A 25230-nucleotide genomic window follows, 5' to 3' on the forward strand; every position below is an offset into this window, starting at 1 on the left:
TTTTATGCCTTCATTGCCTCTTGATTATTATATTGAAGGCTTCTTTAAATTGCCTTCAAGCTGTCCAAAATGCTGCTGCCAGGCTTTTAACTCACACTCACAAATTCTCTCATATCACCCCATTGTTAAAGAGTCTGCGCTGGCTTCCAGTTAGTTTCAGATATCAATTTAGAATCTTGACTCTTACTTTCATGGCCTGATGTGGAGAGGCCCCCACTTACATCATCGAGTTGCTTCATCCTTCAGCCTGCTGATAGTGGTCTTCTGGTGATTCCACGTACCGATCTAAAAAAATAAAGGGGATTTTGCCTTTCAAACATTTGTGCCAAAACTATGGAGCAGTTTACCTCTCTCTCTTTGCACCCTTGACTCGTGGCTTCTTTTTAAAAAAAAAAAACAGCTGAAAATGCATCTATCCAGATCTATCAGGCATTTGAATAATATTTTTGTGTATTATGGGTTGTTTTTTTTTTTATTCAATTGTATTTTAATATTGTAAGAATCTATTGAAGTGCATTACAATCTTAAAAAGTTATATATAAATAAAATTAAATTACTTATTTATTAACAGTAAAACATATGAAAAGCGTCACAGTCATTGGTAATGTGGTGATTCTCTGCAACAATTGCTCACAAGTGCAGAATTTCTTTAAGTTGTAAAACTCTGGTTGCCCACTCTCCTTAGATTGCTGCAGCTATTTTAGATTTTTTTATATTTATATGTATAGCCTTTTTTTAAGGCTTGCTGCTGGGTTTGCTCTGGGCTCCTCTATATGACGCTGAAGCTGGGAGGTCCACTATTCCCCCGCCCCTGACATTGAAGCTGTGAGGCACATAGTGCTCTCTTTCTCATCTTATACTTATTTATTACATTTATCTGATTTGTTTATTGCGCTTTAAACAGAATCTTATTGGGGGTTTTTTGTTTTTGTTTTTTTTAAATTTCATTTTTGTATTTTCCAACTGGTGATTTTACTCTGTTGATTCTTGATTTACCACCTAATTCATCAGTTAAAACGAGATGCTTTTGATATTCGTAACAAAGAGCTTCAGGAGTATTCTTTAGAGCCTAGAAAACAGGCGCTTTCTTCAGTGGCGTTTCAACTACTTAGCTGTGAGCAGATGACAACATTTCCAGTTTTGCAACTATTAACCCACCACTTCTTTTGTCTCTCTCTATCTTTTTTGTGTCTTTTTAGTCAAGACAACTATTTTGAACTACCAGAGTCCCACCACTGGTCTGTTCCCAGTAAAAACATGCTCTACCTGCAAAGAGGCGAAGGTCCGGGACTCTCTGTACTGTGCTGCCAGTGCCTGGGCCTTGGCAATGGCATATCGGTTAGTATGCAAAATGCACACGCATGCAAAATAAACTGTGTAATATGTTTTTTTATAAGTATGCAATATGTATTTTTCCAAAATTTGTGTGGACTTAGAAAGCTGGCAACTTAGCTGTGTGCTAAAGATAGCCCTTTTTACCTAAAAGTGTGTTACAAAACTCATAGAAAGCTCAACTTGACCAAAGCTGTTAGGCAGATGTACGTGTTTATGGGTGATCGTGGATATGTCCAAGATAAGCCCAGTTGTACTAACAAGTGCACACAATCCTTGAAATTTCTGGATGTTCTTGGAGTTTTATGGAAGCTCACCACATGCTTACAAGTTTCTAGATAAAAAAAAGTGTCACTGTTAGTTGTCTAGCTTGCAGTCAACATATTAGCTAGTTTCCTTACATGAACTGGAAGCTTTTTGGTAGCTTGCTAGCTGTATTTCCAAAAAAAGAAATGAAGGGACACCCAAAACTGCAGAGAGAAGTACTTCACTCAAATGGCAGCTGTCAATCATATGATATACATCTTCTTTATAACATTACTAAGCAAAACCAACACCTCAGTATGCATGACCATGATAAGCAGTTCTTAAATATAGAATAAAATATAGCTGAAAATATTAAATGTATTTCCAAAAAATATATCTTTTCACACACCCAACCCAACAAGCTAGAGGGTGCAGGGTCTGTAATTGGTGCAGTCATAGAATATGGGTAAACAGCTAGTGATCTGTACAAGTTAAAAACTTAGAACTCATGTTTGTTTATGTTCAGTTAGACTTTTTTAAAGAACTCTTCGATTACTGTTGTGAGAGTATCTCAGACTGAAATCTAAATTCATGGTGAGTAGTGGAGGCGGAGGTCATAAACACAGATGGTTATTGCAGTGAGTCCGGTTTCTTGTGGGCAGAGGTCTTTCTTGCTGTTATATAGTGATAGATGGTTGCAGCATGTTGTGCTTCTGAATATGCCACTGACCCATAAACTCAGGAGTAGCTGAAAAACCAGTCCTATGTATTGCCTTTTTTCAGCATCACAGCAACGCTGGTGTAAAAGAAATACTATAATAGATGGACAGCTCAGTTTGTAGGGCATTATAGGAAAGCTGACCAAAAAGCCCCAGTTACATTGGTTTCACAGGTTTTTTCCCCGCTCTCTTCGTTTTCATGCTTACTGACCCTCATCTTTAATCTGCCTCTGTCATTTGGAGGCTTTGCTTTTTAACCACATAGGGGTTATTACTTCTAGAAGAACATTTCAAAATTTCACTGGGGCCACCAAACCCTTTTATCAATGTTCCCCTGTGTTGATGCCCAAATTCCTCTTAAGGAAAGAGCACTTCCGCAAAATGAGCTTGTAACGGGGCACAGAAGAAGGGTGGGGGCAAAAAGATAAAGAGGAAGGAGGCAGAATTGGAAAGGGGAGGTATACGAGAAGAAAGAGTGAAAGTGGAGATTCGGGAGTGGTAGAGGGGAGATGTAAGCTGGTCAGGGTTCGCAATAGAGAAGAAGAAGTGGAAGATGGCGAGAGAGACAGAGAGGAAACTAGATGGAGGGGGAAGACGGAGGGAAAGAGCGGGGTAAAAATAGAGTGTACTGCAGTGATGTGACCAGAGGCAGATCCCAGTCATCAGTCATGGCTGCCTCCTATTAGAATTGTCACTGGGATTTAATTAAGATGATTCTCATCTGACAGGCTTGGATAGTGCCATTACTTACTTCACACCCAGATGCTGTGTGTGTTTCAGTATGTGTGTGTGAGATTCAATGACAAGACTGGCAGTTGGAGTTACCACAAACTTCTATCTTAAGGAAACATGATAGCTTTTATCTGCAGTTTTGCCTACTCACTTTTTCCATTTGTGATATACATTTTCTTGTTAATGACACTGGGTAGCTCTAGTGAAAATTTCCTCTAACTAACAAGTCCATGCAGTCAGTTTTGATGCACGGGGTCATGTCTTGAAGGCAGTCATTAATGCATTGTGTACCTCGGAAATTTTAAACAAGTATAACATCAGTGGCTTAGCTTTCCTTTGTTGTTAGTCAGAGTCATTATTAGCTTGACCTTTGTCAAACACATCTGACATCTGCCAGCCTCAGAAAGAATGAGCTGATTCGCACTGTGGTCGCTGCAACCGAGGAACAAAGTGGCATTTCACTACCAGTATTCATTTCAGGACTTTCAAAACCTGTCTATACCTAACAGATTTAATTTAAAGCTGAATTGTTTCCCCACAATTTGAATGCATTTTTCTATAGTGCATAGCCATTCATTTTTTTGTTAATTTGCATTCACTATTAAATGTGAATTGTGTAAATTGTTAAGAGCTTCTGTTGGTTTATCAGCACTGATGACTAATATACTTCAAAATCAGTACTACGTGTAGGAAAGTCTAAAGAGAAAGAAAAATCACAGTTCACAGTATGATCATTATTTCATAGCTATAGGTAACTGAAACAGCCAGAGAACCATTGTATTTAGTCTTGGGTTAAGCAGTTTGATCTTCACAGCAGTCCTGGCCAACTGACAGCTTTAACGGAACAAAATGATTGACCATTACTACTCTTCCAATCCTCATCAGATCAGAATTTGTGTTGTCAATGTCAAAATCACATGGTAGTTCTCTGTATCACAATAATATTTAGGATGGATCCACAATCCTATTGATGAAATATGGGCTAGGCAAACATTTCTAGCTTTATGAATGCAAAAGTTTGGCTTGATCTGGGTTATATCAACCTAAACCTGATTCATTTTTTTTTTCATCTTTCTTACCCCAAAAAGGGTTCAGCAGGTTATTTATTATTTGTTATTTGCTTAAACCTGGGAACAAAATGGCTTGACCAAAAGGTAATAAGGAATTAAAGACTTATTATTTAGCATTATTTATTTATTTATTATTTATTAAGCTGGTTCTGATGTTCTGCTTCTCTTTCACCCATATTTTATTTGAATAAAATAACAGTTTAGACAGTTCTACAATGTGTCTGATCTTTTGACTACTTGGACTTTTTTTTGCCTCGGAAAACTTGTCCTTCATATTAAGTTGTGAGATCTCTGCTGTTACTTTCGCACATTTAAGGAGTAAGAATACTGACCAAAAGACCAACTGTGACTCTGAGGCCCAGTTAGTAATATTTGCCATTTTTAAAACAAAAGGAGTTGCTGTAGGTGACAGTTTGTCTTCATGTGTTCGGCCTTTGTTCCCTGCCCTTCAGACGCATTGATGATGATATGGGACGAACTCACGAGTTGGAGCATTCTGCCATCAAGTGCATGAGAGGAATTCTTTACTGTTACATGAGACAGGCCGATAAGGTGAGTGTTTTATCCTGGCTCAGCACAGCTTCTGCATGTTTGCATAAAAACACCCCCGAAATTACACACTGCGTTGCAGATCAAAGGTATATTCCTGCTCATCAAAGCCTCTTAGTGCTACAGCCTTGGACACATCTGGTTCCTCTTTCATATCACAACAAATAACAAAAGGAGCCAGTTGATTTAGTCCTGAGGGCTTAATAACCAGCAGTCTCCTAATTTCCGATGACTTTTGCTCTGAAGGAGGAAAATTTCACGCCACCTCTACTGAAAACTGATGAATGTGTAGAGTAGGCTGTGAATGAGGAAAAAAAATGGCAAACCATGTTATGTATTCAAAGAAAAGCCAGCTATGTCTCCTGAATTTTTTTTTTTTCCTCGTTGAGCATATTTTTTAATAGAGCAGCCTGCTGCGTCCCTGTGTATCTGCACGTATATAGTGTGCACCGTTGAAAGGCATCCTCTTTCATCTTGCCTCGACCTTGACGATCCAATTTAGGGGAGAGAGTTTCTGTGTCTTAATTACAAAGCTGCGTTTACACAGTTAATTACACAGAACAGCTTTCGTTATGGCCCCGTCACCAACGCTTACGAAGTACATGGCATTTTTATGGAAAATGTGACATGGGGGCACTGCAGGGCAAATATCACAGAGCAAATACAGCAGCTGTGCCCCACTGTCCACTGATTATAAGATAGTGTATGAGGAAGAAATTATATCTTTTATTTAACAATAACAGTTTTCTTAAAGGCAAAGATTCTACCTTTGCCATTGATAAACAAATGAGGTGGCTGTTTATGTTTATTTAAAACAGCTCTGTTCATACTAAATACAAAGGTATACCGAAACATTTAGAGATTACTGATGACAACAATGATAATAAAAATATTAATGCTTAAAATACATTGTTTAAAATGTCACCAGATCTTTTCTCTTCCTTCAAGTAATCAATTTCTGTATCTTTAAACAATCTCCTTAGGTGCTTTAACTTAATTACAACAAATAAATAAATATAATACTTGTGTGTTTTCCTCAAGGAATTGGACAATACTGCAGGAGAAACTCATGAAACAGAGACAGTGAACAACAGATACAACATTCTATATAGATGTTCTGCTTTTATGCTGATTTGCATTGAAATTCAGGCAGCGTTATGATCCAGAACAATATTTGTTAATACAAATTATTATATATGCAACAGAGGAGAACTCACAGTCAAGGCTTATTAAGGCTGCAAACAACACTCCTTTTCATTTCTATATTTAACTAACACCGGCCTTCTTGTGTTACTGTGACATCCTTATCCTTAATACATACATACAGTGGTGTAAATGAAGTTCTTTATGATTAAGAAATAAAAAACTCTAGATGGCCCTGTGTGGAAAACGTGATTGCCCCCTAAACCCGATAACTGGTTGGGCCACCCTTAGCAGCAGCAACAACAGCTATTCAAGGATTTGCAATAACTGTCAATGCTGTGGAGGAATTTTGGCCCACTTACCATTATTGCTAATCCAACATCTATTTCTTTAGCATATTTTAAGTCATTTTTTGTCAGTTCAGGACCCTGCAACTTTACTTTTGTTTTTTTAATATAATTTTTTTTACTGTGCTCCGAATGCTAATTATGTGCCAGTGGCTGCTGGAACACTAAATAGGCCAATAAGTCAGTGTTTTTGTATACGGCTTGTTACACTGCCTGAAGAGACCAAAACATTGATCTAGTCAGGGATATGGTCACAGATCTAAGCGTAAAAACATGAGCTGATCATTTATTCGTGATCATCTAAACAGTTATTGAGCTCACTGTATCCCTTTAACATGACTTGGTTTTGAAAATGAAAGTCATTTCCTTTTCAGTGAGAAATGATAAGGAATTGCAGTTAATTGACTTGATGAGATGCAAGAGTTTTGTGCGTAGCTAAAGATGGAAAATAAGTGCATGAAAGTGGACTGTTAAAACAGCAGGCGTTGAAGTAGTTTGCTAAATTGAAGCCCATATTGGCGCATTGCAGCACTTGAAACAATAAGCAAGATCAGGGGCCTCTTCAAATATCCCAAGAGTGGAGCCACTTGACACTGTGGCTCTGCAGGAGCAAGAATCAGGGAGACCACTACACAAAAGCAAGTTTTATAGAAACATAAACAACAGCGTTAGCTGCTGACAGAGGTACCCCTCTTATTCTGTACACATACGCACATAAGCATTACTCACTATGGGATGGCAAAAAATGGAGCAGTTTCAGTGAAAGTGGGACAGCAGGTCTCCACTATGACCTGACTATATAGCAAAATAGAGAGGGGGAAAAAGGTGTGTGTGTGTGTGGGGGGGGGGGACAGGACGGGACAAAAGAACCCAAATAAAAGAGCTCATAATGTAAAGTACAGGAGATAGAGAGCTAGTAGTAAGAAAGAAGGTAGGAAGTAGAAAAAAATGGAGACAACAACGAGGGATTTAATGATAGAGAGAGCAGTGAGAGAAGTAGAGAAAAGAAACAAAGGAGGTGAAAATGGGACAAAGGGCCAATTATTTATAACTGTGCGACAGGACAGGCGGCCCATCTGTGATTTGGTGTGTAGTGGAGTCGATGAAGCAAACACATGCAAAGCCACCAACAAACCACCGAGGACAAAGCACAACTAAAATGTTGTACATGTCTTGTTTTAAACAGTGTTATCATTTTGGCTGCCATAATCTGGCCCTTATGTGGTCCCGAGCAAAGATGTTTGTACTGTAACGTGTATCTGCGTGTGGTGTTGTTCCCTGATTAAACTCTTCACTCTTTATCAGGTTATTTTATTAAAAACAATAGCAAAAGAACAGATTATGTGCAGCATGTATGACTGGAGTGGGGATGAACTCTTGCAGCCAGGATTTTAAACATTTAATTGTTTTGAAATGGCTTAAAAATGTTAAAGAAATGTTAGTTTCTTTAAACCTTTTGAATCATATTTGTATGGGTATAATAGATTGAAGTGCATAGATTGAAAACACAGTGCAGGCAGATGGTGGTTAAGATTTAAGTAGCTGATTAAATTTAAGCAGCAAGACTAACTGAATTGAAAAAGCTGCAAAGAAAGCTAGAATAAGCTGAAGTGGCAATTGAAATGGAGGAGCCAAAAAGACAAACAAATAAAGACAAACATTTAAATGGCCTAAGACAAAGGAGCCAGATGTGGAAATCCACTGACTTCTGTTAAGTAAGACTCAAGTTTTTGCCTTAACTACAGTGGCTTGCAAAAGTATTCGGCCCCCTTGAACTTTTCCACATTTTGTCACATTACAGCCACAAACATGAATCAATTTTATTGGAATTCCACGTGAAAGACCAATACAAAGTGGTGTACACGTGAGAAGTGGAATGAAAATCATACATGATTCCAAACATTTTTTACAAATAAATAACTGCAAAGTGGGGTGTGCGTAATTATTCAGCCCCCTTTGGTCTGAGTGCAGTCAGTTGCCCATAGACATTGCCTGATGAGTGCTAATGACTAAATAGAGTGCACCTGTGTGTAATCTAATGTCAGTACAAATACAGCTGCTCTGTGACGGCCTCAGAGGTTGTCTAAGAGAATATTGGGAGCAACAACACCATGAAGTCCAAAGAACACACCAGACAGGTCAGGGATAAAGTTATTGAGAAATTTAAAGCAGGCTTAGGCTACAAAAAGATTTCCCAAGCCTTGAACATCCCACGGAGCACTGTTCAAGCCATCATTCAGAAATGGAAGGAGTATGGCACAACTGTAAACCTACCAAGACAAGGCCGTCCACCTAAACTCACAGGCCGAACAAGGAGAGCGCTGATCAGAAATGCAGCCAAGAGGCCCATGGTGACTCTGGACGAGCTGCAGAGATCTACAGCTCAGGTGGGGGAATCTTTCCATAGGACAACTATTAGTCGTGCACTGCACAAAGTTGGCCTTTATGGAAGAGTGGCAAGAAGAAAGCCATTGTTAACAGAAAACCATAAGAAGTCCTGTTTGCAGTTTGCCACAAGCCATGTGGGGGACACAGCAAACATGTGGAAGAAGGTGCTCTGGTCAGATGAGACCAAAATGGAACTTTTTGGCCAAAATGCAAAACACTATGTGTGGCAGAAAACTAACACTGCACATCACTCTGAACACACCATCCCCACTGTCAAATATGGTGGTGGCAGCATCATGCTCTGGGGGTGCTTCTCTTTAGCAGGGACAGGGAAGCTGGTCAGAGTTGATGGGAAGATGGATGGAGCCAAATACAGGGCAATCTTGGAAGAAAACCTCTTGGAGTCTGCAAAAGACTTGAGACTGGGGCGGAGGTTCACCTTCCAGCAGGACAACGACCCTAAACATAAAGCCAGGGCAACAATGGAATGGTTTAAAACAAAACATATCCATGTGTTAGAATGGCCCAGTCAAAGTCCAGATCTAAATCCAATCGAGAATCTGTGGCAAGATCTGAAAACTGCTGTTCACAAACGCTGTCCATCTAATCTGACTGAGCTGGAGCTGTTTTGCAAAGAAGAATGGGCAAGGATTTCAGTCTGTAGATGTGCAAAGCTGGTAGAGACATACCCTAAAAGACTGGCAGCTGTAATTGCAGCAAAAAGTGGTTCTACAAAGTATTGACTCAGGGGGCTGAATAATTACGCACACCCCACTTTGCAGTTATTTATTTGTAGAAAATGTTTGGAATCATGTATGATTTTCGTTCCACTTCTCACGTGTACACCACTTTGTATTGGTCTTTCACCAATAAAATTGATTCATGTTTGTGGCTGTAATGTGGTAAAATGTGGAAAAGTTCAAGGGGGCCGAATACTTTTGCAAGCCACTGTATATGCAGACCAATTATGCTTACATTCTGATCACCCTTCACCCCAGCCTTTGGAGCCAGGAAAAAACTCTGGAAGTTGATGGGTCAGCAAAAGTGAATGCAGTAAAAGAAGTTCAGTTTGACAGATTAAATATAAAAAACAAACAGCTTTAGCTCAAGAGAACATGCTGAAAGGAAGTGAAGTGCAATTTAAATTTTTTTTTCCATTCACAGCAGTTATCTCAAGATGCCTGAGAAAATTATAGAAAAGGAATCCCGGGGAAGTGGGAATCTGTCGTGACAAGTTGACATGGGGGAAAGAGAAGAATGGACAGAAGAGGATAGAGAAACAAGAAGCAGCATTGAATTTGATTCGCTAGAATTGACATATATAGAATTAGAGAGGAGAGAGGTGCCATCTCTGCCTTAAGCAGTGCAACCATAAGAGACATGACAGACATTACAGTGTGTAAAGAAAGTTCATCACCATGTTTGACTTGATACAAAAGGTTTCGGTTGATATGTTTTTGAATTTGTTGAAGGCTACTCTAGTATAGCTAGAGTTTCTTCTAGTAACCTCTGTTGGGGCCGTGGATGCCTCTCCCTTTGATTTTCTCTCTCCCTCCCTTTACCCTGGACCTTTTTTTTCATCCTTTCATCTCTCTCTCTTTTTCTCTCTCTGTGCATCTCTGTTAGGTGAAGGAGTTTAAACAGGATCCTAGCCCCTCAAAGTGTCTGCACTCTGTATTCCATGTGGACACCGGAGATGAGGTTTACTTGCACGGCGACTACCACCACCTGCAGGTCAGCCAGCAAGCAGACAAGTGAAAAAATGGGCCAGCTACCAAATGAAAAAAGAGCGTTTAAATTTAATTCTTCGTGCATATACCTGTGTATTTGATGTGTGTGCGTTACCTAGGGGTTTTACTGTATATTGTAAAAAATGTAGAGTAAAATTTGCCACCCTGGTATTTTATTTTGTGTCACATATTTAATATAACTTTAGGAAAAAATGAGGTCAGAGAAGAAGCGCCGTGGCAAGTGAACCTTGCTAAAGATGAATGAACAACAGGATGAATAAATTAGACAATCAATCTCTTTGTGACAGGTTTTGTTTCAAGTGTTTTGAGTGGGGGGGGGGGGAGAATGCCATTAAAATGTCTCATTTCCTCAGCCCCTCTGCCTGGCATGCATAGACGCTCAGAAAAATGACTTTCTCCGAGAAGTGCTTGTGCACTAAATTGGCACTAAAACGGCTTGTTCCTCTATCAGTGGTATTAACAGAGGTCAGTTTGGTGTGTAGCATTTGAATGGAGAATGCATTTCTAGTGAAGGGTGGCCAATACATCAAGAGAGCTAGAGAGAGAGAGAGAGAGAAATCGAAATAAAGCTGCAAGGTTAGTTGCCTGTGAGGGGAGAAAAAAACATTCAAAAATGTAAAAGAGGTAATAACTTATTTATTGATTATTCTATTTTTTCCAGCAACTTCACCATTGTTGATGATTTCCAATGTCAAAAGTTTAATAGCTACTGTAAAGTCATGTCTCATTCTCTGCACTGTGCGAGAAATTGAAGACAAATTGATAAGTATGAAGTTATTATACGGTGTATGTGCAAATGATAGTAATTGCTTTGATGGCACCTTATCCACTCTACTTCCCTCTGTCACCTCTACAGATCGATGCCGTTTCTTTATTCCTGCTGTACTTGGTGGAGATGATCTGCTCTGGTCTGCAGATCATTTACAACACCGACGAGGTAAACAAGGCGTTAAAATGGCTGCAGTTTTGAATATTAGGATCTAAATGTTGGCCTGTTTATCGCTACATTTTCTAAACTGTGAACCAGAGGCAAACAGTGTCAATCTCTGGTCTCACTTGCTGTCAAGGTTAAATGTACTGATTATGATTATAAACTGCATGAAAAATAACTACAGAGTTTATTTTGTTACATTTTATCACTTTGTGGATTTTCCATGGTGCTGTGCATCTATGACAATGTTGTATTTTAAAAGATCTCCCAGCTTCTCTAATATACATACTCTGTGAGCAATGCTTATTCCTAACTTGCGAGTATGCATGTGCACACTTTGGAAAATTTTTTTTTGTGAAATTCTGTATTTATTCTAAAATACACCACGATATAGTTTAAATGATCTAAGTAATCTGATGCTACCTTCTGAAGATTGAGCTAGCTGCTGTAAAGTAAGACCAAAGGGTCTCTAAAGCCAGTTAGATATATCCTAAATCCCCTACAGATATCCTAGAGCCGACACAAATGCAGGATCAGGGGACAGTATCTCACTTTTATAGCTTGGCTCACATTTATGCTCTTGCTGAGCCGCTCAGTTGACTTTCAGCGGAGAAACGTTTAGATGATTTCATTGTGGAAGCTTAAATAGCCTCCTGAGAATCGAACCGGTAACGTTGTGTTTGGCAACACACCAGCCCTCTATTACTGAAAAGCTGAACGGTCTCTTGTAGTTTGATTTATCTGTTGGTGTCATTTTTTTTGGCTTTTTTATGTTTGGCTCTAAATAAAACAAGAAGGCAACTTGGCTGTTAAGTTTACACACTGTGCTGTTTATTATGTGGCCCGCAGGAGTATTTGGAACGTCATTAATTCTGTTAGTTTTTACAGCCTGCTCAGCTTTACTTACCGCCACAGAGCAGTGAAATTTGTGCCCCTGGTAAAGGAATCCATTTGTTTACTAAATTGAGCTTATCTTAAGAAAGTAAGGACATGGTGAAACGTTATACCACTAACCAATTAGTGAGCGTATCCCCTACACACACCTCCCAACCCAGTCATCTCTCATTTTTCTCTATTTCTCACTCTGAACAAAGCAAATTGACAATGTAACTTTTTTATGAAGGCAGTCCTGTTTGTGCGGCAACCTTAATTTGCATGGTTAAACAGTGCTTATTAGGTTGTGTAATACAAACCGAAGCATGCCTCCCCCAATCTCACATTAACAAACATCAGATGCACTGAGCATAAGGGTTTGAGATTAGCTTTCTCACTGAACACTGTTTGAAATGTGTTTCATTTGGACTAATCACATTATTAGAGTGTTTATTAGTTTGTTGTTGGCTGTCACTACTTGTGAAGTCCATCGGTGTTCATTTGACTGAGCTGGAAGCTGCATTGCAGTATATTTTTTTTTTCTTAGAGTGGCATAGAAAGGCTGATGCATGTCCTCTGAGAAGATACACTATCGACCTCCTTCCAGATGCCATTTTCAGTTTCATGCAGCATGAAATGGAGCGACTCATTAGCCAGTTTGTATGTCTGGGGTGTTTTTTTTTTCACACAGGAGTATATGTGAGAGCTGCTGGCACATGGTAAAAGCAGAAGCACACGTAGTGTGCTTTTGCCAATGTGCCCATGTTCCCAAATAGTCAGCCCCCCGCCCCCCACAAAAAAAGGGAAAAAAAAGCAGAACTGGCTAGGATGGTTTTCTAGCAGCAGGGAGACAGAGAGGCTCATTTGGCCGATGGGCAGTAACATTCATTAAGATACCATTAAGATACTAAAAAGTTCCCCTCGTTAATCACTCTGCTCATAAAACCCCCCAATAAGAGACCCGGCAAACACCTTTCCCTCTTTCCCAGCCTCATCTGCTTTGCTCCCTCTTTCTCTGCCCATCCTCACTGCCTGGCCTATTTAAGACCTACACAGGTTCTGTCTTTCTCTTTCAGCTGTTTTACTCTCATCTCTCAATTTCCCTCCACCACTTTGTCATTTTAGATTAAATCTACCATCACTCAAGCACATACACCAGTGTGCTGGCACATTATATGTTTCACGTTTTAGTTTATTTTTTCCTATATGTATACTGTATAATTTTGCAGGAATCTGCGTGAGCCAGATGCTAGTTATAAGAAACGTCTGAAATCGGCTAACTGCAATTTTAACATTTCGATGCCGCTGTAATGTTTGGTGGAATCAACAACACTACTGATGAGTTTTTAGAGCCTGCATCTAAAGGGTGGCATTTGTTTTAAGTGGAATTTGTAAAGTGTGTTGATTTAGTGTCTTTATAGTTATGGGTAACTGACAAGGCAATGAAGCTCTAGCTTCACATACTGGTGCTCTATCCTGTTTAATTACAGTCTAGCCATAGGGTCAGTTTCACCTTGAGCATGGATTAGAAATCAGCTTTCTTTTTCACCGTAGTAACCTTTGTAATGAGAGAGTTATACTCATCACCCCAGATCAGTATCAAAGGTCATCTATCAATGGATCCAGACATTCATTTATATGTGTGTGTGTGTGTGTATATATATATATATATATATATATATATATATATATATATATATATATATATATATACACATACACATACACACGTTATGTACTGCAATTCCACTTTCTTTTTGGACACATCTTCTGACTCTAGCCCCGTTTATGCATACATGGGTGTGTGTGTCAGTATACTCTGTGTATGCAGGTTGCGTAAACACAGTATGTTGCATTTTTTTCGAGTGTCCCATGTATGTTTGTTTTCTACATGCAGGTTTCCTTCATCCAGAACCTGGTTTTCTGTGTGGAAAGAGCATATAGGGTACCTGACTTTGGCATGTGGGAGAGAGGCAGCAAGTACAATAATGGCAGCACTGAGCTGCATTCCAGGTCAGTAAAAAGATAGACAACACACAAAAACATTCTCTCCACACTCTCCGTTCTTTTAAAAGAATACTTTTCTATTTTTTATTTTTATTTTTTTTTACCTTACTTTTGCTTTTCTCTATACTTTTACCACTTTTGTAGTACTGGCCAGAATATGTCCTGTATGCAGGGTGCTGCAAAAGTCCTAAAACTCTTAAGTTACATACCTGAAATAAGGTCTGTGGGAAAGATGTAACACAAGAAAAAAGATGTGAGAATGTATCAAAGATTCAAAATAAATGTTTTTAGAGCAAACCCATATTTCATGGGTTTGCAAACCCACAATATTTTACATGGTTAGCACGCTTGTCTCACAGCAAGAAGGTCCCGAGTTCAGTTCCACCATCAGGCCGGGGTCTTTCTGAGTGGAGTTTGCGTGTTCTCCCTGTGTTGGTGGGTTCTCTCCGGGTACTTCACCTTCCTCCAACAGTCCAAAGACATGCAGTTTGTGGGGTTAGGTTAACTGGTGATTCTAAATTGCACTTTGATGTGAATTGTTGTCTGTCTCTATGTGTTAGCCCTGCAACAGACTGGCAACTTGTCCAGGTTCTACCCTGGATCTCGCTTTAAGACAGCTGGGATAGGCTCCAGCACCACCCGCAGCCCTGAAATGGACAAAGGGAAGAGAATGGATGGATATATTTACCATATATTTAATATGCTAAATGTGTCACTTAAGAGTTGCCATTTTACACATCCACTCGTCTAATGCATTAGGATGCATTTGGAGTCATTTTTTGTATGTATCTGATGAGTAGACCAATATCGAGTCACCTTCCACCACCTTGTCCACCCACACCTGAGGGAAATGCGTCGCTCTTTAGCTGGTAAATTCTTCACTGTGCTCACCTTAGCTGCTCATGTTTTTTTTCTTTTCTTTTTTTTTTCCCTTTTTTAAAAATCTTAGCAGCTGTTGCTTTAAATTGGGGATTGAGCAGTGGGTTTAGCAGTAAAATGAGGTGCCTACTGTTCCTGAATATTGCCTTGATGAGTCACAAGAGAGAAACAATAGTTTTTTAAAAATGCAACAGTGCTTAAATGCTCCATGGGCCAAGAGAAACTATACCTTGATACTCTTCTAGTTTTATAAATACACCCGTTAAAACAGATCTTTTAGTTTTACTAAAGTATTACTTTGGTTTCCTTCTTACGTAACTGCAAATCATATTTGCCTGGACCCTCTGTTTCTGTCTCACTGACGGTGAGTGCAGCAATGATGTAGAGTGTTCCATCTTCTTGAAATTAACTACAAAACCCCTAATTATTTCAGACTTTTAGTAATAGGGCTCTGAGTCAAGTTTATTTGTAATATCTATGTATTTTAATTCACTAGATTGTGAAACTAATGGTTTTTGCCAATGATTGTAGAAAACAGTTATTGGTTTTTGCTTATAGAGAAAATAACATTAACTATAGCAAGAAGGACTCTTATCTATTCAATCTTCTTTTTCTTTCCTGTCCATATAAATAGATCAGCACCAAACAATAAATGTAAAAACACTGTATTTCCTGCAGGAAGCAGCAGAAATGTGGGAACATGTAATGCTTTTCTTTATAATCAAGTCTCTTTGATCTAGTGAGGGGTTTGTCGGGTCAGTGTGTACTGATGGAAATGTCAAATCAGCACAAGTTGGTAGCTTTAAAAAAAAATGTCAGACAGCAAGTAAATAGCCTATATTAAAAGAAAATGTAATGGACTAGCCATCTGAATGGTTAACCTCCATGCAGATAAGGATTTGGAACAACCTGTTCAAACACCAGCACTGTTCTTAGCCCGTGTTGACTTTTTGTTACGTTTTCCCTAACTGATTTATCATCCAAGGTCAAACTGGCCTCCTCTCCTCGCTCGGTTTCTTGATAAAGATCCTCGATTTCTGCTATTGCTTATCTCTGAAAAGCATGTCTTTTTTTCTTTCTCCAACAATCCAGAGCTATTGGCACCCGCCTGTCAAGATGTCCTCAAGAAAAGATAACAATTTCAGTTTACTGAGAAGTGCTGTGTCTTCTCGTGTTTCTATCTCTCCCCGCCATGCTTTTGGATTCCCCCAGTTAATGAGTTGGCTTATATATGTACTTTTGTATTAATTACCATGGCGTATCCAAAAACTGAACAATTCAGAATGGCTCCACAGAAACACGATCTGTATAATAATCAAACTCCATATTAGAATCATTCCTCAACTGTCACGTCCGGCTTCGAAACACGAATATGGCTCTAAGCTCACAGGATTCACAATGAATCATTCCTGAGCAGTTGGTGGTTCTGTCAACTGCAGAATCACAATCACAATGAGTTTGTCCATTTTTAATCAAGTAAAGAAAAGTTGGGGTGCGTGGATCAGTATTGATCCACACATACAGTGTTTCATATGTCAGTTTTGAGAAATGAACCACTGTATGTAAACACACCTACTGTCAGAGTAGCAGAAGACTGTTGTACAGTCTGCAGCAATATTTTCATCATGCGAATCCTTATCTCCACCTGTCAACCGAAATGGTTGCATCATCATTTTACTCTGGTCCTGATTCCAAGCATCACTTTTTTAACATCCTGGGTTTCCACAAAGCTTTAAAGCATTCTATGTACATGTGAGGTACTGTCAGGATTTCTGACCACTGCTGTCAGTTTGCGCGTGTGTGTGTATCTCTGTGTGTTACACAGAACTACTTTCAGGAGAACTCTTTTAGAGGCTAAATTAGCCTCCCATCATCTGTACTAATGCTTTTTAATATGTCAGCAGATCTACCACCAGCCAATGGCAAGTTTCCTGCATTTTTTCCCTCTCTCCTCTCTGTTCTTTTCTAGGGAAATCTTGGTAGGGTAGAAAGGGAAACAAAATGACAGTAAAATTGATTCACATTTAGGCTGCATTGCAATCACAGTAGCCAGCCACTGTGAAATGCACTATGTTTTTTTTTCTCTCCTCTCCATCATCCATTATCGAAAGTAGACCACAATCTCAGGAGCCTTCAGCTTTATTGAATCCTAACAGATAGCCATTTAAGATTCAAATGCGATTCAGAATGCTTTTTGGTGAACTTTGGGGACTTTTGACATTTTCAAAACACATTTGGTTCACGTTGCATCATTTTTTCTGCTTTCTTAAGAATGAAAAATAATATATTCTTAAACTGATCAATGTTAGTTTGAATTATACTTGCTTATTGTATGTTTTGGTGAAAGTTTCCGTTTTCTTGTCTTTGCAGCTCTGTGGGCCTTGCTAAAGCTGCACTGGAGGCCATCAATGGATTCAACCTGTTTGGAAACCAGGTATTTGAGTCCCTGACTTCTTACAGGTTGCCGCCTCTTCCGAACTCACATTGATTTGTATCCTGTCTAACTGTGCCACCAGGTAGTAGACTGCATTATAGCCCATTTAAATCTGCAGGAGTGTTGTGCATCTCCTCTATACATCAAGAAGTTATCCTAGCTGGGTGCAATGTCACCCCGATGACCAGCCTGAATAGTAGAAAACTGCAGTTTATTTACAGGTAGACAGCATCAGTGTAATTAGTGCTGCTGTCACTGTAGCAAGATTGCTTCTCTGAGTGGACGATTGATCAGGAAAGTATGTTTGTGCATGTTTGTGTTTGTCTCAGCAAATTGTTTGTGCTTCTACAGACTGTGATCGATGGCCACAGTTGAATCAGGTTTCCCTCCAAATTTCAGAGCCTGTTTTTCTGTGTGCAAAGTCCATTAGTGGATATGTTTCTTATTTATTTATTTTATTTTTTTAGGAGAAGAAAACAGAGACATTCATTATACCTGCTAATGGATTGGAAAATGAAGCCTTCCACTTAGCAAGCTTCCTCTCTTATTATCTTTTCTTCTTATTTTCTTCACTCGGGTATTTGCCCAGAATGGTTTGTGTGGCAGTTCTCGCCATTTAATTTTAGACTGTTTATCTTCTCATCGTATGTGGCTGTCGGGTATGACCGTAAAGTTGCTGTTTGTGTTTCTCTTCTGAACACCTGCAAAATAAAGGATTTAACTGTGCCTGAAAATGGATTTTGTCATTGAGCTCAAGCTTGTTGAAAGAATCAATTTATAGAGGTGGCTGCTTTATGGTCCATGCTGTATGGGGCTTCTGTACATGTGAGAGAATGAGTGTGCCTGTCTCTGCCGGTCTCGTGCCCCTTTGTGGGAATGCTACAAGCTTTCCAGTTGCTTATTAATGATCGCTATCAATCTTGATGTCCCAGCTGACGCTCATCCCTCAAGCACCAAATGTAGCTCCTTCCCCTCGACGCCCTAAACCAGAACATTCAGTACACTCTTAACTCTTCTATCATACTTTTGCACACTCTTGTGGCTGTACATCACAGTTAGCCTTTGTATTACATGGACAGACACGCATCCTTCAGTTTTGGAAAAGTCACACCCGACCCTTCACCACAGCCCCCTCAAAGTCACACTGTGAACGCATGATAGAAGCCTCTCGGTGTGACAAATTGAACTGGGTGGATAAAATTGATCTCACATGAGGAGGATCCTTCAACTTTAAAGCCGGTCTTTAAATTCACAGTGCTGTTTACACACGGCTCTACAATCAAATCCCAACACATTCTAGTTTCTCTTAAGGGACTGTCACCTAATTCACACCGTGTCAAGAGCAGGGATAAAGCAGAGCAAAGCACACGCCTAACAAAGTCCAGTTTAATATATTTCTGTAAATTAAATGTATTTCATACATATATCAGTGCATAGAAAGTGGTGCCAAGTTAAAGTTCAAAGTAAATCATTATAGTGTCTTTAAAAAATGGGCTTTAAATAATTGACATTCAATCAATGTTCATAGCAGATCATAAAAAATCCTAATGACATCAGTGGTTTTTTTGAGAGGCGTGAGCCAAATCCTCACAGTAGGTGGAAGGATGGTTGTATTGAGAAGTGGGGATAAAAAAAGAAAAACCTGAAAATAATTTATATTGGCAGATATTTGCCTTCAAAGACTATCAAAGACTGCAGGTTATAGTCAACTCATTCTTGTCTTTTTTTACTTCAGATCACTCATGAGGATGCATAGTGATAGATGCACAAGGAACAAGCAGTGCTTAGTTTTCTAAAATCAAAGATTGTTTAAAGAAAACCTTAAAACAGCATGCACTGCTCAAAAAGGGTTGAGCTGTTGAACTGAGAGTATTCTACAGATTATGTCTTCTCTTGTTTTTCACTGACTTATCTTAACTCATTGCATAGTTTTTTTATATATTGCTTAGTTCTGTTGCAAGAGATATTATGCTACAAATATACAGTGCATATTCAAACTTATTTTTTATTTTTTGTAAAAGAAGTAAATAGAAAAATGTAGTAGTTAAAGCATGATAAGCTGGTTGGACTGTCTGCTTCTGCTTAAAAAATGTGACTAAATAAAAGAAGACAAAATGGCTCAAATCTAAAAGGCAAAAACACTAATTTTACATGCTTGCTTTGTGGGTTAGTGTTTTTATACGTTGCTTTTCTAACACTCTGTTTTCTTATGTGGGTTTTTTCACTAACTTGTCACACAGCTATCTACACTGGTGGCTAGCAATTCACTATGTATGCACTATGTAAATTTCTAGAGGAAAGCTTGCTGATTTGACTAAAAGCCCTGGCCAGATGTGTTTTTTCTTTCTTTTTTTTAAGAAATAAAAAACGCGACATTGGCAATATTCATACATAATGCATCTGACTTGCATTAGAAACTGCTTAGCAGTTTGGGGGAATTGCCCACTTGGTTTCATATAAGCACTGCTGATGGATGGATGGATGAAGTGCGGTGGACTGTTTTTTTTTTTTGTTTTTTTTTTTTTTTAGAACCTGAAAAATGGTTTGATTGCTTCCCTTACTGAGTAAAAAGCAGAAAATGTTCCCCCCCTTCCTCTCGTGGTAGTGTTTAAGTGCTCTGGATGGACAAACTGCATCGTGGTAGTAGTGCTTCATTTTTGTACAGGGAGACTTTTAAAGTGATCGGATGACTAGCTGTTGTTTAAGCACTCCCACACTGCACTTCAATAACATGAGCAATCCAAATATATCTGCCTGGTTTTACAGCAAAACAGTGTTTTGATGTGTGGAGGTGTAATACCGGAGGCTTTGAAGCCAAATAATTTTAAGCATTTCCATATTTATTTATTTATTTTTATTTCTTTGGACAAATGGAGGACTTTGTGTATATTTGTTGTTTTGCACGTATAGAGCTATATGTTACTGTGAAGCACAAATTGTTTAGCTGTAAATTGGATGCTTTTCTTTTATGCTGCAGGGCTGCTCATGGTCTGTGATATTTGTGGATCTGGATGCTCACAACAGGAACAGGCAAACCCTTTGCTCTCTACTACCCAGAGAGTCTCGCTCCCATGTGAGTACATCAATCAATTTATTGACTGTGTACATCTTCTAAATAATTTTAATAAAACAAAGAAAAGCATACAGATTTTACAAGTAACAAAAGGCAGAAACGACACAAAGCAATATGTGCAATAGAGCACTTTTCTTCTAAAATTTGCAAAATATTATCAGCTTCTTTCTTAAAGATCTTGCAGTTTGTGGTTCCTAGAGTTTCCAAAAGTAGAATGAACTTAAGTCAGTGCTTTCAACTATCAATCCCCGCTTCTGTGGAACCAGCTCACAGTTTGGAGTTGAGATACTGGCACCCTCATACTTCTACAATTAGGCTTAAAACGTTTCTGTTTGATAAAGCTGGTGGTTGTAGTCAGGATTCTCTCTGGTAACCATTTCTTAGTTATTTCTTCTTCATTATGCATTTTATTCTTGTCTCTCTTTTCTCTCCTTTTTTCTCTTCTCTTTTACCTCACCCCTAAACCCTTACCCTGGTTCTGCTGGAAGTCTCTTCCAGAGAAAGGGGGAGGTTCTTTCTTCCCACCATTGCTTGCTTCATAGGGGATCGTCTGATTGTTGTAGTTCTCACTCTAATTAGTTTTTACCTTACAATATGAAGTGCTCTGAGGTGTCTGTTCTTGCAAATTGAATCAAACTCAGTAAACTGAATTTCACTGAAGGCTTATGACAAATTGGTACATGGTCTTGGGATGGCAATGTCAGTCCAGCACAGTGAGCACTTTGCATTTGCTCAATTTTTAAAATATTTAAACTATTAACTATTGTAGAGAAATGTTGAACCAGCATACAGGAATGTGCAGTCAGAGCAAAAAAAAAAAAAAATAGAGAGAGAGAGAGAAAGCTTCACAGTGCTGCACTCCCACAGTATTTTTATGATATCCGCCTTGCAGTGATCGTTAAAACAGTGATCAAGTAACCTTTCGTTTTGCTCTAAAATGCAACAATCTTTTAAAATAGTTTATTCAAAAATCAAGAATCTTATTTTTATTTCCTTTTTGTTATTTTGTCTAAATTGATCATATTAGAACTAGAATAAATATTAAAATATTGTTTAAATGTTGCATTTTGTCTGTGAGCTGATCGCTTTGTTCTTAGAAAAATATCCACAGTTTCACAGCATGATGCAAATGTTTCCCCCAACGCCCTTTTATGGCGCAGAGAAGCAGCTGTATGCGTAGTCTCTACCAAATAGTAGCCTGTCACGCATATGCCAGATACCTAAAAGGTTAATTACACACATCAAACAGACCACGCACTCATGTCAGTGTGTCAGTAGATATCAATTCAACAATGTATGTTCCTCACGGTGCAGTCATTACGCTGCCCGTACCTGAGCTCTTGATGGTACATCACTGACAAGAAATGGCAAAAGCAAGAGCTGGATATAGAGATGCAGGGAGGTAAAGCTCAAAGAAGAAAGCGTGAGGAAAATCATTCCTACTCGCCAACACTCGCAGGCACTTAAATCATTACAGCTGTGTGTCTGTGTGTGCGTGTGTGTGTGTGTGTCGAACTTGTAAGGCAGAATTGTCTAGTCACCAACAGCCTGGGAGGAAATTAGTGTAATTAGATGATCAGCAATGGCATTATAGACATAGGAGACTGACGTTAAGAAGTCTGAAAGAGTGCAGGATTGTGTCAAGATATACAAAATATCAATATATTATCACTATGTCATGTAATATGTCAAAAGATTGAAATCCAGTATTCAATTCTAGACACATTCAATACCTGCACAGAGTGTGTTGCAAGCTGATATGATTTCTCAGCTGCAGCTGCTGAGGATGTTACCATGTAGATTAGGGTTGTAACAAGAAGTTAAAGAATATAAATGAATAGGACTAGACAGAGCTACACCTGGCTCCTCTGTGAGCTGCAGAGATATGTGCAAATGTAAAAAAGAAACGCGCTACAAAGGAGAGCAGCAGAAATCAAAACAGAACAGAAATCTGGTCCTTAAGCGGGCTGACAAGCAAGTTCATAGCCACGTCCATGTCAGAGCGCTTGTCCCTGCAGTTATTTTATAGATTCCAGTGCTCAGACAGGATATGGAAAGGCTTTGATTTTTGGAATCTGCCGTCTATTAATAAACTTTAAATATTCATAGCTGTTTGCAGTGAAGCTATGCCCTAATAGACTTCATTTCCCTTGCTTAATAGAGTAAACCAAACAATAAAATAGGACTATTAGATGCTCAGTCACAGTGGTTTGTTCAAGCCTGATAACAAGATTCGTTCCCAACGATAGCTTGTATGTAAATGTAGTCAGTGCTGTAGTGTTTTATTTATAAACCGACACTTTCACTCCTAAACCGCTTATGGGCATTCACGCATGTTTAATAAATCTTTCTGTAGAATATATAGATGTACAATAAATTATCTTATTGGCTTCCCTCATTTTATACTCAGAAGTTATGCGAAGTGACTGTGAGATGCAGTCATTGGAAAAAGTTTTGGTCCTTGTGGAATTTTCAAAATATTTCTCTGACCTAAAATGCCAGTGGATTTTCACACAAACACTAAATGTAGCTAAAAATATATATATATTTTAAAAAATGAAGTAAAAATATCAGTCTGGAAATATATATTATATATAGCAAATGTGGCATAAACTTTTCACGTAGTTCATAATTGTTGTAAATCTTTTTTGTTTGTTTGTTTGTCTCCGGCAGAACACAGATGCAGCTTTACTTCCCACCATCAGCTATCCTGCGTTTGCTGTTGACGATGATGCTCTTTACACTCAGACACTTGACAAGATTGTCCGCAAGCTCCGTGGCAAATATGGCTTCAAACGTTTCCTCCGTGACGGCTACCGCACCGCAAACGAAGACAAGAATCGCCGCTACTACAAACCTGCTGAAATGAAGGTTCGTACTCGTGTTTTCTCTCTATATTCTGCTCTTCTTTGGATTAAAGCCACAGTTTTTGTTTCATTTGAAATAGCTTGTTTGTATTTCGCCAATGCAAAGAAGAAATTATGGGCTATATTCCTAAAGAAGATAATGTGATCCAAAATGTTTCTTGTGGTTCCAGGTTTTAATAAGATGTACAAAAAAGGGTCATTAGCATAGCAGTGGAAATAAATATTATATCTGTTAATAATATGCTTCAAATTTAGTAAATGAATTTAAAAAAAATTAAACCGACATTCCATTAAAGAAAATGATCAGTTAGAGATTTATGAGCAGTGACATTTTAGAAATACATCAAATGCTCTATAAACTCTGCATAAATATATTGTGGTCCAGTGTGCTGACAGCTACATTTCTAGTCCTTTTGTCATGGTTTGTGATTTTCGTTGAGTATTTTTTGAGTAATTTTCTCTTTTGTTATTCCTAATCTCTTTTCTTTTTCTTTTTTCGTTTTACCTCCTGTCTATTATTTTGATCTCTTTTATAATTATCTGCGCTGTTCTTATCACCTCTGTTTAATCTGCCTCACATGTTCCATAGCTGCTAATTATTCACAGAATTAAAGGATGATACTTTATTAGGTACACTTTGCTGCTTCAGAACTATCTTACCTCTTTGTTTGTAAAGTGCTGGAAACATCTTGGTGAGCCAGTCCAGTTTGAACTGGACCCTCAGGTGCATACCTTGACTATAACAAGTGATTGAGTTACTGTTGTCTTATTGTTAGCTCTAATTAGTTTGGTCATTCACCTCAGACTTCTGGCATCAGCAAGGCATTTTTTTTCCCCAGAGAACTGATGTATATGCAATATTTCTTCTCTTTTTGGAACACTCTTTTTAAATCATGGAGATGTACAGTCAGGTCCATAAATATTGGGACATCGACACAATTCTAACATTTTTGGCTCTATACACCACCACAATGGATTCCAAATGAAACGAACAAGACATGCTTTAACTGCAAAGTGTCAGCTTTTATTTGAGGGTATTTACATCCAAATCAGGTGAACGGTGTAGGAATTACAACAGTTTGCAAATGTGCCTCCCACTTCTTGAGGGACCAAAAGTAATGGGACAGAATAAGAACCATAAATCAAACATTCATTTTTTAATACTTGGTTGCAAATCCTTTACAGTCAATCACAGCCTGAAGTCTGGAACACATAGACATCACCAGACGCCGGGTTTCATCCCTGGTGATGCTCTGCCAGGCCTCTACTGCGACAGTCTTCAGTTCCTGCTTGTTCTTGGAACATTTTCCCTTCAGTTTTGTCTTCAGCAAGTGAAATCGGATTCAGGTCAGGTGATTGACTTGGCCATTGCAAAACAGTCCACTTCTTTCCCTTCAAAAACTCTTTGGTTGCTTTTGCAGTATGCTTTGGGTCGTTGTCCACCTGCACTGTGAAGCGCCGTCCAATGAGTTTTGAAGCATTTGTCTGAATATGAGCAGATAATATTGCCCGAAACACTTCAGAATTCATCGTGCTGCTTTTGTAAGCAGTCACATCATCAATAAATACAAGAGAACCAGTTCCACTGGCAGCCATACATGCCCACGCCATGACACTTCCACCACAATGCTTCACTGATGAGGTGGTATGCGTAGGATCATGAGCAGTTCCTTTCCTTCTCCATACTCTTCTCTTCCCATCACTCTGGTACAAGTTGATGTTGGTCTCATCTGTCCATAGGATGTTGTTCCAGAACTGCGACGGCTTTTTCAGATGTCGTTTGGCAAACTCTAATCTGGCCTGCCTGTTTTTGGGGCTCACCAAAGGTTTACATCTTGTGGTGAACCCTCTGTATTCACACTGGTGGAGTCTTCTCTTGATTGTTGACT

General features: G+C 38.8%; 1 protein-coding gene across 3 annotated transcripts in view; it reads left to right on the forward strand.

Annotated features, from left to right (window-relative positions):
* Positions 1-25230, forward strand: part of phkb (phosphorylase kinase, beta) — a 103289-nt gene that overhangs the window by 19354 nt on the left and 58705 nt on the right. For all 3 annotated transcript variants that reach the window (XM_063480201.1, XM_063480192.1, XM_063480210.1), the window contains 8 exons: positions 1200-1338; positions 4552-4651; positions 10153-10260; positions 11134-11214; positions 13979-14094; positions 17338-17401; positions 20379-20474; positions 23148-23345. In XM_063480201.1, the coding sequence (XP_063336271.1) occupies positions 1200-1338; positions 4552-4651; positions 10153-10260; positions 11134-11214; positions 13979-14094; positions 17338-17401; positions 20379-20474; positions 23148-23345 (902 nt within the window). The remainder of the gene's footprint in view (positions 1-1199; positions 1339-4551; positions 4652-10152; positions 10261-11133; positions 11215-13978; positions 14095-17337; positions 17402-20378; positions 20475-23147; positions 23346-25230) is intronic.

This window comes from Pelmatolapia mariae, linkage group LG1 (assembly GCF_036321145.2).
Source record: "Pelmatolapia mariae isolate MD_Pm_ZW linkage group LG1, Pm_UMD_F_2, whole genome shotgun sequence".
In the NCBI taxonomy this organism is placed as follows: domain Eukaryota; kingdom Metazoa; phylum Chordata; class Actinopteri; order Cichliformes; family Cichlidae; genus Pelmatolapia; species Pelmatolapia mariae.